The sequence below is a fragment of the Pseudomyrmex gracilis genome, unplaced genomic scaffold (genome assembly GCF_002006095.1).
Source record: "Pseudomyrmex gracilis isolate BER0280 unplaced genomic scaffold, ASM200609v1 scaffold_3, whole genome shotgun sequence".
In the NCBI taxonomy this organism is placed as follows: domain Eukaryota; kingdom Metazoa; phylum Arthropoda; class Insecta; order Hymenoptera; family Formicidae; genus Pseudomyrmex; species Pseudomyrmex gracilis.
In genome coordinates, this window is record NW_018020587.1 from 924729 (window position 1) to 938683 (window position 13955).

Here is a 13955-nt window from a genome sequence, read left to right on the forward strand (position 1 = left end):
GGCTTGGTGGAAGCGAGGCGGAACATAGTACGTCTGCACTCTTCCACGAGCCGAACAGCCGAGCGTGACGTCACGCACACGGACGGCGGTTCTCGCTGTGTGCGTGCCCCCACCACCTCGGTGCTCTTGGTGCTAGCCTGCCAAAACTTTCATCACTGCTTCTCAGTGGCCTCTTGACATTTGGTACAGGTCGCCCGGTGCGCTGTGTTCCCAATTTTACACTGCAGGGCGCAGGTATATAGAGAGAAACATCATCGAGTTTGCTTTTCTGACGCTCCGCGTCGACAGTTCGCAAATAGGATTTCTCGTGAAATTCGATCAATTCTCAAAAACTTTTATCTCTGTTCTTTATAAAACGGCAACTCCAAAGATCTTATTACAATCGTCGCAACACACAGTTGCCGAACTTTCTCTCTCTCTCTCTCTCTCTCTCTCTCTCTCTCTCTCTCTGTGTGTGTGTGTTCCACATCCGAGAGCTTTATATGTCTTGCAACAATACGCAAATACCGCTAGAAGCACCGATTGTTTCGAAAGTTTCTCCGATCTCGATATACATATACGTTTCGAGAGAATTATTTCCATTTGGACGCAAACACATTGCTCATCAGTCGTAGAGCAAACGTAAACAGAAACTCCCGTTATATTTTAATTAATTTAAAAAAGAAAGGAACATATTCTCGAGGAAAGAAAGAGAGAAAAATAGACAGGATACGGATTTTTTCTCTGTCGTGTGCTTCATTGTTTGACAACTCGCGCGAATATCGATCGTAATAGCGGCCGGATGACGTCGCCGAACGGGCGGATTCAATGTGTCCAACCGAGGAACAAAGCCTCGCTCGTTTTATTTATCATACTTAAGCGCCAATGAGAGAGTCGCGAGAAAGTTTTTCCAACCAAAAAGGAAAATTATGAAGAAAAACTGTGTTCGTGATTAACCATGCAGATTTCATTATGATAGACTGACAATTACTAAAATCAAGTTTTATGAGATAGAAATATTTATTGTAAAATGGGTAAATATGAAAGTTGATTTTTTCGATACTTTGTTGACACAATGAGAACGCCAAAAGCAACGTGCTTTTTTGAATAAATCATAAGAAAAATAAACTTTCTCTAGACAATTTTATATATATTACATTCTTTATCAAGAGACACGATAGTGGCTCGCGCCAAGTTCACACGCAACAAAGTAGCGAGCACACTATGTCTCTTATACGCGAAAATCAGACATTTCAATAAAAAGGAGATTTTTAATCAGCCATTTTTTAATAACGACTGAACCGATCGATTTCTTTTTATTCTCGTTCGATTCACGTTGAAAAACTAAAACAAAAAAAGTATTTTTGCGTTTTTGTTGTTTCTGATTTTTCGAGATATACGACGATAAAGTTTCAAAGTGAAAAATTTACGATTCAGAAACGTCGTGCGACCAACTTGTGTGCATGTCGTATGCCTGCTGCCAGATGACATACATATACAAGCGCGAAAAAGAAAGAAAGACAGGAAGTGTGAGTTAGAGAGAAAAAGAGAGAATCACGAAGTACGATAGTCGCGTTTATTCGCGTCGGCAACACTTTCGATAGTACCGATTGCTACGACAATGTTCCTTGCAGCGTAGTGATTTCGCGCCGGTAACACCTCCGATTAAACTTTTTTTAGTAAACTGTATTGAAACTTGGCACTAAATAATTAGAAACTATATACTTTAAATGTATGTTAAAAAATTATTTCAGAAAACGGATTTTTTTCGCATCGGCAACACATTCGATATATCTTTTTTCAATACTAGCACAACACAGGCGCACGCTATTGTTATTTTTATTTAACGTGTTGTCAGTGAACACAACCTATCACCGCGATGACAGATAGTATATACGTCTTATAAACCATATAATACACATATGAGTATATATATATATATATATATATATATATATACCGTAATCACGTGACCGAAGTCAGTAACACCGCCGCGGTCGCGCGGCCGAGGTCAGTGACTCCACCGCAGTCNCGCGACCGAGGTCATTGACTCCGCCGCGGTCGCGCGGCCGAGGTCAGTGACCCTCCCCCACCAAGGCCGCGCGCCCGCGGTCAGTGACCCTCCCCCCACCAAGGCCGCGCGGCCGAGGTCAATGACCCTCCCAAGGCCGCGCGGCCGAGGTCAATGACCCCGCCAAGGCCGCGCGGCCGAGGTCATTGACCCCGCCGCGGTCACGCGACCGAGGGCAGTAACCTTACGGTAGTATGTATATAATATATATAATATATAATATAAAATATAACATTATAAATATATAATAAATTATATGTATAATATATATTATTTAATATATTATTTATATCATATAAATAATAACTAGTTTATTGAAACCAGGTTATTGAAAAAAGTTATATCGAAAGTGCTGCCGATGCAAAAAAATATGTTTTCTGAATTAATTTTCTAATATACATTTAAAGTATATAGGTTTTAGTTATTTATAATGCCAAGTTTCAAAACAGTTACATTTTACACATAAAAGTAACTGTTAATTTGCTAAATTAATTTTATTATTAAATTTAAGGCGCAATGTTTAAAATGTTTTCGAATTCCGAGACTTAAGTGAACACATCAGTCAGTTTATTTATGAGATAATTGAAAAGATATCTAGCGTATTTAGTAAAAACAATAAAAAATATACTAAATATCGAGAAATTAATACCGAGATCGAAAGGAACTTATATCGCGCCTGTTTTAACAGGTGGACGTTGCAAGAATGAACGGCCGGCCGGTTGAGGTAGCGACGACGATAATTCACACCGTCGTCGTTGGGACGGTCCTCGACCCAGATACCCACGTGAATTCTATATTACGCGAGACATCGCTGATACTTTCAAGCAATGGACACTGGGAGGCATACGGTTTTTTAAAAACAAAAAAAGTCTTGCGTACAGAAATTCAGAATTTCAACACAATGTAGAATTTCGCGCGTTTCCCATAAAAAACACACGTCTTTCTATTTTTTTTCGCAATATTTTAATTTTCGTAAACACACTACATGGTCAGACGTCCTTTTCTTTAGCAAAGTCATAAACCACTACTTGGTTTGGTCTTTAGTTTTTTAAGTACATATTGTCTTGAAGCGTCATCGACAAATCCTTCTTCTTTCACGGGAATATAGTTCTCCGAAGACCTCAGGGGACTGAAAAGCACGTTTTTCTCGACAAAACATCGTCTTTCACCGAGATCGAAATACACACAGGGGACCGTCGCGTAAACTCGGAGCGATATAAACGCGTGCGATACGCGTCTCTGTAAAGCTGCAGCAAAGATTATTTGCCGCAATTGATTGTAAGAAGCGCACGACGACGATCTATTTCTCGGTTTCCACGTGGTTTCATATCCTGGCATTTACGCGACACGTTTGTATACACTTTCGTGTAATAAAACATTCTGTTGACAGCTTTAATCTTGTGCAATGCTCTCGAGCAGGATTATGCTCGCAGATCCTATTATCTCTCATTTATCTAAGAGGGTTAGGCGACAACTCGCTTGAGGGATCCGATAAGATAGAAATTTGCTCGCACATTAGACCTCACTTGCGTTAAACTATAACTGACATTACAACGTACGTTGTTGTATTTTAATCGGATGTTAACCAGTCGCATTTGTTTCGATATTATGCAACAAGGGGATTAAAATAACGTTTGTTATTTCAGGTGCGACCATGGCCTTAATATGCAGAGTAAGTTATGAGGTTTTTTTATAAGATTCTCTTACCTCTCTGTCTGTCGTAGGCATTTATGCTTTCGCTCGTCATAAATTGACTGATAAGAGCGGTTTTTCCAACCCCTCTCATGCCCAGCATGGCGACATTGTGCGAAGTGATCTCCTTGGGCGGCGCTCGCCGTTCCTCGTTTTCTTGATCGGTAGGGGCGAGAGAGTTCGATCTCGATCTTCTTCTCCGAAAGGAATCTCCTCTGTTCACGACACCTGTATGAAGCAATCGTCAAATTGTTTTATCGATATAAACCTGTTATGAAACATTCTATTATATGTAACTTAAAAAATATATATATGTGATACATATATAATATACGATGTAAATATACATAAAATATAAAAAAATCACTTATTATTTTACAATAAATATAATATAAAAATTTGATTATTGCGTATCTCTTTTTAAATTACTTCAGTTTTTCTTCAAAAAGTTCAATCCTAACCAAGCCAATCTTTCTTTTCGCACTTTATAATCCGCTTTCGTTTCACGCAACGTTCACGTTTGATCGAATATTGATTTTTTCGTATTTCGTTTTGCACATATTTCAAACACACTAATCTATTCTGTTTCGTTCTCACGTCCTTTTTTTATATCCGACGTTCCGCGTGCGATCCTCATATTTCTAATACCATATTTTATCGTATACCATTTTAATACGTGCGCGGAATTAACAGCGAGCGCGAGAGAAGCAGAGAAGACAGAACGAGCGGAATTTCTAGCAAAATTTCATCTTACGGCTAATGAAGTTTTCGTGAAATATGAAAAAGAGATGTCGCGGTTTTCGAAATGATTGCGAGAATAATATCGCGTACACACAGCGTTGTTTACACATTTTAGATAATTACATTTTACTTAGAATGTATGTGTGCGTTTTCTGAAATAAAATACACAACTAATTCTATTGTATAGTTATCTTTTGACACAAAAGATAAAAGATATAATGAAAATCAATTAACAACATTAACATTAATCAAATTCTAGTGTTTATTGCAAACAACGTCGATTAGATTCTGGACATTTGCGTATAAATTATATGTGCGCGGATACTATTAGAGTAATAGATTCGCGTGTGCAACGTGCCGTCATCGATGAACGTAATTCCCACTTGGAAATTGGATCAGCACTGCGGCCGAACTTGTAAATAATCCTTAGACATTTGCTACGAGTGTAAACTTCGACCATCAAGCACGCTCGGTTTTGGCTCTCTCTCTCTCTCTCTCTCTCTCTCTCTCTCTCTCTCTCTCTCTCTCTCTCTGTGCTAATGCATTTGCGATGCATTAGTAATTGCGCGCCAGGTCGAATTGGCTGTAAGCTAACAGCTGCAAAACTTGTCCACCTGCATAGTCCACGCTCGAATATTTTCTATGCATTAAACATGAGCGCACAATTGAAACATTGATTGTTCTGTAATATGTGCGTGAGTAAGATAACTCGAATATTTAACTTTCCCTAGCCTTCCGTTCGGGTCACGTTTATTTATTTCAACATTTAATGGCTACTAATTACAATAGAAATTAGTTTATACTCTCAATGTTTTTTGATCTTCTCCATTTTTCTTTTATTTATTTATTCATATGTCTGTGTTATTTCTTAAATTTTACAAGTGCTCTGTCTTTCTCAGTTTTAACAATAAGTCAAAAGTTTTTGCGATTGGTGCGCGACATTCGCAAATTTGGCACTCGCTTCAAATATTCATAGTTTGGAAGTTCATAGACCTTAAAGATGATTCACGTGAATCCAATTTAGATCATCCGAGAAATGATTCACACAACTGTTTTGTGTATCATCTTTGTAAAATAACTCGAATATATTTCCGTGTCGCGCACACAGAGACACTTTTATCGTCAGTTTTAGTACTTTTGCATTAAAACTGTGAAGAGAGAAAATGTGAAAAAAGATACTCGCAGGTTTTTTCCAACAAAATGAACACGTCTGTTTATCGAATAAATATTTTCAATAAAAGAGAACAGAAAAATATATCTCTTGCATTTTACGACTCTTACATTTATTTTCGTTAAACAGTAAACAAGCTCGTGACAATTTTAAAAATAAGTATAGTTAAGACCAATGCGAGCCAAATTACGAGATTGTTGAAAATCTTTCTCTTTATTACAGTAATCTAAAAATTAGACTTTTTAATCCAGAGGTCGTATCTTTGTTAGTGAAAATCTAAGTGATTTCAATTTTTTTTTGCCTAAAAATGTACGTTTTCTTGTTATAAATACAAGGTGGAAAGAGGCTCGTGAAAAAAGACTCTCGACGTCACATGCTTGCAGAATGCGTGCATGTGCATATCTACCTACACATACACACAAGTAAGCCGATGTCAACGTGCGGCTGTCAACTGTTGAGAGAACAACGCACGTCCTGTTCAGCGACTCAGAACACCGATATCCCGTCCGTTCGTTCGTTCCCTCCTCCCTTTGTCGCGGCACCTTTGTTGGTACGAAGTTTAGCCCGACATGTGCGCTACTTGTATTTGTACGTGCATACATACGAATAAATGAAAACGAGGGTGGATCGATTGCGTTGAAGAGAAAACGAAAGAGTGTGAGAGAAAGAGGAAGAGAAAGAGAGAAAATTGGACAGATTCGCTAGACGCCTCGAGGGAAACAATCCGATTACCGTCCTGGCTTTGCCAAAATCCGGTGAGGGCATTTCTCGTGGCGTTGGAAGTTAGCCGGATGAACGTTAAATGAGACGACGAAGACTTCGCGGTATCTCGCCCCGATCGTCATTGACTATTTTTATCGACCACGCCAGCGGTCGTGTGTAATTCGATGAAAGTTCGCGGGATCGCATACTATAACAATGATTAGGAGTAGATAAAATCGAGTAAATATGCGAGGAAGGTAAAATTATAAAATTGAATAAAAATATGTGGAAATTGTGACTTGCGTCGTTAAACGTGACAATTTTCTGCGCGGCACGATTTTCTGCACAACCGAATCATTAAATCGCAGCGTTTTATTACGTGGAGCTTTAATAAATATACGATATTATATTTGTGTGCGATACATAAATCTGGCTGGAAATATGACGATTGCAGCGCGCCATTGATTGCTGCAAGGTAATGTCGACTGACAGAAACAAACTACAGATCGCTGCGCGCGGTATCGCTATTTTCCACGTGCGTTTGATGAAAATATCATGCTCACTGTGCGTTGCTGCTGCGTTCGTTTGTTCGGGCGCTTTTTAACAAAAGCAAGTTATCACGTTGCGGAAAAATGGGAAAATGTCCTTCGTTAGCGTTTTTGCTTGCACGAAACAGGTAAAGTGCAGCTTGCAAACGCGATACAGGTACGCGCCGATTTGACCATCGAATTGGAAGGTGTGTGAGGTGGATTCTATTAATAAAAGTTGAAACGTTCGACGTGCGATCAACGACGGCTGCCAAATCGTTTTGCGCGTACTTTGAACGTGATCGTTCCCACGTCGGAAACGATCTGCGTAGAAGACTCGCACGAGGCGATTAACTTCACCGTCTCTCGATATCGTCGTTTGATGTTGTTCTAACGTGCAAAAAAGTATCCGGATCCTTTGTTGGTTTCTCAACATTTCGCGTTCATTGATTCAAGATGCGTGAAGCCGCGTCTCTCCCGTGGGCGTTTCTTAAAAACTTTCACATTGTTTAACTTCACTTTCGGTACATACATTCGGTGCTATTCAGTTAATGTTTGTATATTAGATGACGTGCGCAATTTTAAAATAGCTTTAGTATAATAAAGAGAAAGAGAGAGAGAGAGAGAGAAGTATTGAAAAATTTTCCGCTTAGTTTGAATTTCCGTTAACTCTTTTCAGACGTTCTCTTAAAATGTTTTAATTTTCTAATTTAAAAACAATTTCTCTGCTTTTAATCAGCTTCATCCGTTTAAGTATTTGCATCATGGCAGACAAAGGATTTCACAAGAAACTTTTCTCAAAAGATTCAGACGCGGTATAAATTGTCAAAGAAGAAAAATGAAAAAAAAAAGATATAAAAATATAAACACAGTATGAGTATTATTCTTGTGAAAAAAAATAAATAGAATCTTTGTCTCAACTCGACATTCACATTCCGCATCGCGTGTCTTGAAAATTTCCGCTGACGCATATTTGGCAGTCAGTAGTGACACCGATCGAGATGCCGATCATCTTTCGCACGCTCACGTCATAACTGTTGTCACCTTGCTCGCTCAGTCTCTGATGTTCGAATATCTGGTTAGGTTATCGGCCTGGAGAGCTTGGAAGTTGGTTTTACGACAAGTGAAGCGTGGAAAGCGCCCCCGTGTACCTTTACACACTCTCTTGCTCGCAAAATTGAATTACATATGTACATACGTATGTACATATTGCTCTCACCTGTTCTTATATACATGGCTATTTTTAATTTGACCACTACAGCCAAAATAAAAGAGCAAGGAAACACGTTTTTACTTCACTCACTGTAGTAGCACGTACGTGTTGTGTGTAAGTCACATCAGGGGTTCCCAAATGGGAGCACGCGTGTATCGAAATAATAATGTGAGTGTCTAAATAATAGTAAATATTTTAAAAAACACAAATTTTTGATCGACAAACATGTTTTTATCGGCAACTAATTTTTTGCAACAAAACTCGAGAACGCTCGTTTACGCTCGGTCTCTGTGAAACTACGATGTCAAGATCCTAGTTTACAGTTTCTCGATAGTGCATTGAGTCTCAGCTGCCCATAAGATCAAAAGCTTTTTGTTCGGATACTCTTCGGAGCCGCGAAGAACTTTCTTACGTCCTCACCTCAGCCTTATTGTAAAAATTGAAAAATACAAGAGAAAGAAAGCACAAAATATTTACAATTTTTGTGACCTTCTTTCTTTTGTCAAACATACTTTAACTTTGAGTTTTTTTCTCTCAATCTCTTTCCGGAGTTGTGATCGCCAGGTAGAGTTTCAAAATAGCAAAAATTCTATATACAAGATAAGCAATTGTAAGTCTCGCATTATTTCGCAATTTCGAGGCATTCCCGACAATTTATTTTCCAATCAGAGAATCTTGTTAAATCTCTTGTTCCGTTATCCTGTTTCACAACCGAGCTTCCATGAAGCGAACAAATCTAATATATTCTCAAGAAGATTTCGAGAAACCGTATTGGCTCTTCAAACTGACGATCTCATTAAATTTCTGCGTACGGTCACGAAGAGCTTGCGGTTTATGTCGGTCATAGTTCTTAAGTAAATCCACGCAAAGTCGCAGTCCGTTCCCGTCAGTGCGAAATTTCTACGACGTTGTAGCGGTTAAACTCCATTAAGCAAGCGGTGGAAGTGCATTTGAAAGCCCTAGCAGTGATATAGACCCCCGGTGTGTCGCTCTATAGGGACCGATCTGCCGTTTACCAGCTGTGCGCGCGGTCGCCCTCGTATGAAGGCGTGGCTGCGTATAGATATATACCTTTCCTTCGCGCTCCTTCTCTCTCGCTCTCTCGCTCTCACTCTCTGGCACACATACATACATGTACATGTTTACACAGAGTCCGATGCATATACGAACCGAACGCAGATTCGCTCCGTGGCGCGCCGGCTATGCAGAATCATATGCAGCACAGAAGAGAGACGAGAGAGGAAGCCTCACCATGACTCTAGACTTCACCGCCCACGTAACCAGCAGGAACGTCTATGTGCGTATCGATCTGGACATGTACGCGCAATCAAATCATTCCGTGGTAACGCAGCGGTTACCGATTGTAAACAGCAACACGAATATATATAGGTCTGTAGCGCGCAACTGGCTAATTCTCTTTGCGCGAAATCGTTTAAATATATATTTCAAGATTTGCCGCGTCGTCAAAGTCAAAGAGTTGCGAATATGTGCGCGAGTCAGATTGTTAAAAATAGAATCGCGCTTTGAACTGACAGACACGACTAATTCATCGTTCACGCGATTCCTCCCCTGAGCAAGGCGGTTTAGTGCCAATCAATGACCTGTTGTTTTCCACGTTGAGAAAGAAGAGACTGTAAAATGACGCTAATTGAAAGATCCAGAGAGAAAAAGAAAGAGAGAGAGAGAGAGAAAGAGAAAGCTTCGTGTTAATGGCTGGTCGCCGTTTTACCGGCGTAACTTCCGCAAGTTGTCTCACGGTTATTTACGCGCGACTTTACGTTTATTGCATGACTGTGATGTTCTTAATATTCTTCTTCGCATCAACATTCCTTTTTATATTCCAAGTCCATTAGCATATTGTTTTTTATTAGTTTGCACTGCAAATAATAAAAAAATATATTTGAGATGTAACATAAAACTGCCAATGTGATTTAGAACGTACGCATGTGTTTTGCGTATATTAAAGATGTTTTATTGATGGGATGAATTGTTATCGCTATTAAAACTTGTTTTACTGAAAAATAATATAAAATTACGCAGTTATCGCAAATGATGTCGCAAAAAGCACGCACGTGGGCGCGCATACTTCAAGGTAAAGGAGATTAACTACGTTTACAATAAAGGAACTATACATAAAACGGCAAGTACATAAAATGAACGCATCGTTGCACATCTTTTCTTGATCAATTATATAAAACTGTAGATTAAGTACACAATATTTTTATACATATATAAAAAAAGTGAAAAATTCCACATCCTACCACAAAGAATATTATCGATCGGCGTTTGAAAACAAAGTTACGTTGCAATTTTTCGACTTTTAAAGAAATTGCAAAGTCCGGCAAGTGCCGAACCTACGGGAAAAATATATTCCGTTTCGAAAAGCGGATTTACGTCGAAGATGAATCAAGTCAGCCGTAAATTTTGACGTAGATAGACACGCTCACTGACGTGCACCGGGCCGAAACTCGTCAAACGATGGATATGTATTTATGCAAACTTGCGCGCTCGGCAAAGGCGGAACGCGCTTTTTCGCGCGCACGTTATAAAGCTCGGGACGAGGAGAATGAAGATCGTAAAACATTACGAGCCGTCGTCGCCACCGTTGTCGCACGCGGACCCCCACGAAGCGAGAATTGCTTTTACGAGCGTCAAGGAAACGCAAAATCGATTTTCGAAACAAACGATCAGCGAGAACGTGTTCCTCAAATATGCCCGATTTCACGGGCCGAGTTTGCACAAGGTCGTTACAAGTCGCTTCTCACCTGTGTGTGTGTGTGTGTGTGTGTGTGTGAGTTGCGTTTCTCGTCGTGTTATTATTTTCGCGTGCTGGATAACAACTGCTTCTACACCGTTTTTAACGAATCACGAAACAACGTCTAAACTTTTGCTTAAAAGAGATTTAAACTTCAAGTTTTCCTCTTTATTTTCTGAAACGTTTGGGATTATGAATTGTAGCATATTTGCAAAGTGTACAGAATATTTTTCTCGACGGTTACAAAATACGTCTCTTTTCGCAAGTAAAAAAGTACAAAAAAGTTTATAGCTATTGTTTATACGCGATATCTTTTGCTCGCCATAAGCATCTACCTTTATCTCGTGAATTTGTCGAGCAAGTGGTACGAGCATGCGTGTGCACCGACGACGCGACACAATAGGACGTCTGACCAACGAACGAGTGGCCTATATCTACCACGAGGACGTGCACGGTCCTTGATAAAACGGGGTAGGTATAAAAGAGTAGAAATATGACGGAATTGAATACCGGCATCCTTTTGAAGAAGACAAACCCTTGAAGCCTCCCATTATTCGATAACGACCGATTGTTAATGCAGAATGGAGCTTCCAAGTATTCACGGATATATTTGGACTTCCGCAGAAAACGATTTCTGCGTTAACCCCCAGTCGAGTTTAATGACTTTGATTACACGGATGTGGTACTAGTCGGGGAAAATTTGATTGAGACAGCATTGATTTGTGGCAGCAATTACGGCTGTTTTCGATGGTTTTTGACATATCGGAATATTTTTGAATGAACCGGTTATTTAAATCGACCGAAGATGATGTGCATGTCCGCGCGAAGAGATGCATCTTTCACACGTGCGAAAACGCCCACATATTTTAACGGCCTGCATGTCCGTCGTGCAAATTGCTCGTTAAAAAACAATTTTCATTGTCGCACACGCACGTTCGCGCGCGTTCAAGCCTGTAATTAATAACTTCCCGTCGATGATACGTTGTTATGGAGAAACGAGCAATCCCTTAATTAGATCGGGAACTCTTCCCGGAGAATTATTCTCCGAGAAGAGTTTTAAAATAAACAACAAATCTTTCTCGGAGAACGAAACCGGGCACGTTTATGCGTGTGTTGGGTGCGAAGTCGCGCGATATATTACATTATTCCCGGTATTAAATTACTCGGTTGTCATAAAAGCGAGACGCGTCGTAACTTTTTTAACGTGAAAAAGTAATCACGGAGTGTGATGTCTCTTTCTTTATCACGATAAATGAGACGACGACGAAGCTGTAAGGCGTACGGAGCTGTGACATCATATGGGCGTTAAACCGGGCGTAGAACAGATCTGACGTAACGACGAGGATGGAAGTGGACGCAACGTGTTAAAATTTCCGGAAGTGATCGATAACGACGTAGTCGTAAAGAGCATCCGTGATGACATTTTTCAGAGTCAGCCGGTTGAGAGATTTAACTTGGTAATTGAATCGATGTGTTGAACTTGATGCAATTAACAATTTTGCAAATAATTAGTATATACTTAGTTGATGAGAATTGGTATGCCAGCTGTTGTTTTTGTCAGCTGAGCTAATTAGCACTCCGTTCACTCTACAACACAAACTCGGATATCGAAATTAATGCGAATTCATTACGAAAACAATTATGGCTCGGCGAACGAGAGGGAAAATTGCTGGTACGCGGAGGGTTAAGGTCTGCAATAAGAGCACAACAAACCTTTCCCTCTTGAACGAGGTGAGATACGAGAGAGACAGAGAGGGTGAGAGAGGGTGAGAGAAAGAGAGAGGTGCCTAATATCGCGGAAAGGTGGAACGCCGATAGTATTATTTATAGCTGCGAAAGCAGTATATCCGAGGCGCTTATAAATAAATCGCAGCAGCTGTACCGCCAATGTGTTTATCGTGAGGCAACCGCGGCGCGCCCTTTGTAAAATCACCAATATTACCTCGGAACGGTCCAAATTACCTTGTGCAAGAGATTAAAAACAAAAAAAAAAAAGATTAATTCAAAATTGTGTCATAATGTTCACTTCGCGTAATTATAACTTCCGTAAGAAAAATGTTTCGTAATATTATAAAATATTATAAAACACAACATTCTTATATAGATTTCGCTTCTCCTTTACTGCATTTTTTCCCGTAATAAGATTTGCAAGAAGTTATGTAAGCCTGACAGATAAGTAGGCGTAAAAAAAGATAAGGTTGCGGGTGAAATGTCTCTGGTTAGAATTACGACGTTGTACGTGAGGTCATTGATATCCTCGAAATGTCGAGAGATGAGATGCGATAAAGAGCTTTAATAAAACGTAGATGTGGACAGCGCAAAGACGTAAACGAAACGTTATAGCTGTGTGAAAGTGTGTATATTGACATATTATATATTTATTTTCATATTTAACGTAAAGTTTGCCTATATGCAACAACTTTTTATTAATTCGTTGGATGTACGAGAAACAACGCGATAAATTCAAGAAAAAAGCGCGTTTTTGTTATTTTCGATAAGAATTGATCCCGAAATATTTGATACCATTTTCTACATGTGAGAAAATGAATCGTATGTTAGGAACTACGCAATCTCCTGCGACCCCTTAGGCTTCACAACCCTCACATTATCTGTTCCCTGTCTATTCTCCAGCTTTTTTCCCGCTGATATTTCTCCCTTACGAACTGAGCTGATCGGTTTCTCTCTCAAACGTCCGATATGAGGTTAATGCACCACCAAGGATATAATAACTTAGAGAGGGATAGAACAAACAAGAATAATGAAAATTGGACGCGGGATGGGTTTATATATTGGCGGTGACGCTAATGCGCGCCTGCGGCTTATCGGGCGAGCGATCTGAAACGCGGCTAATCTGGCTATGCACATCTCGCACGAGAAAAAGTAGATTGCGCACATCCGTAGCCTTATCCGCTCGCATTATCATTGCGTCGTTATTTCGTCGCGACGTTAGAAAGAGATGTGTACCGTTGACAAGAGTATAAAGCGCAGGTTATCAGCGAGATAGATGTAGCGATGAATTGATTTCGTGATCTGGAAGTACAAATCCATCGTAAGCGGATTTGGATTTTCCGTTTTTGAAACACACGTCGAGAGAAAAATGATGG

General features: G+C 39.8%; 1 protein-coding gene across 1 annotated transcript in view; it reads right to left on the reverse strand.

The window, feature by feature from the left end:
- LOC109855450 (GTP-binding protein RAD) overlaps positions 1 to 13955 on the reverse strand; it is a 36133-nt gene that overhangs the window by 12492 nt on the left and 9686 nt on the right. Inside the window, exon 4 of the mRNA XM_020429717.1 lies at positions 3758 to 3970. Coding sequence (XP_020285306.1) covers positions 3758 to 3970 — 213 coding nt within the window. The remainder of the gene's footprint in view (positions 1 to 3757; positions 3971 to 13955) is intronic.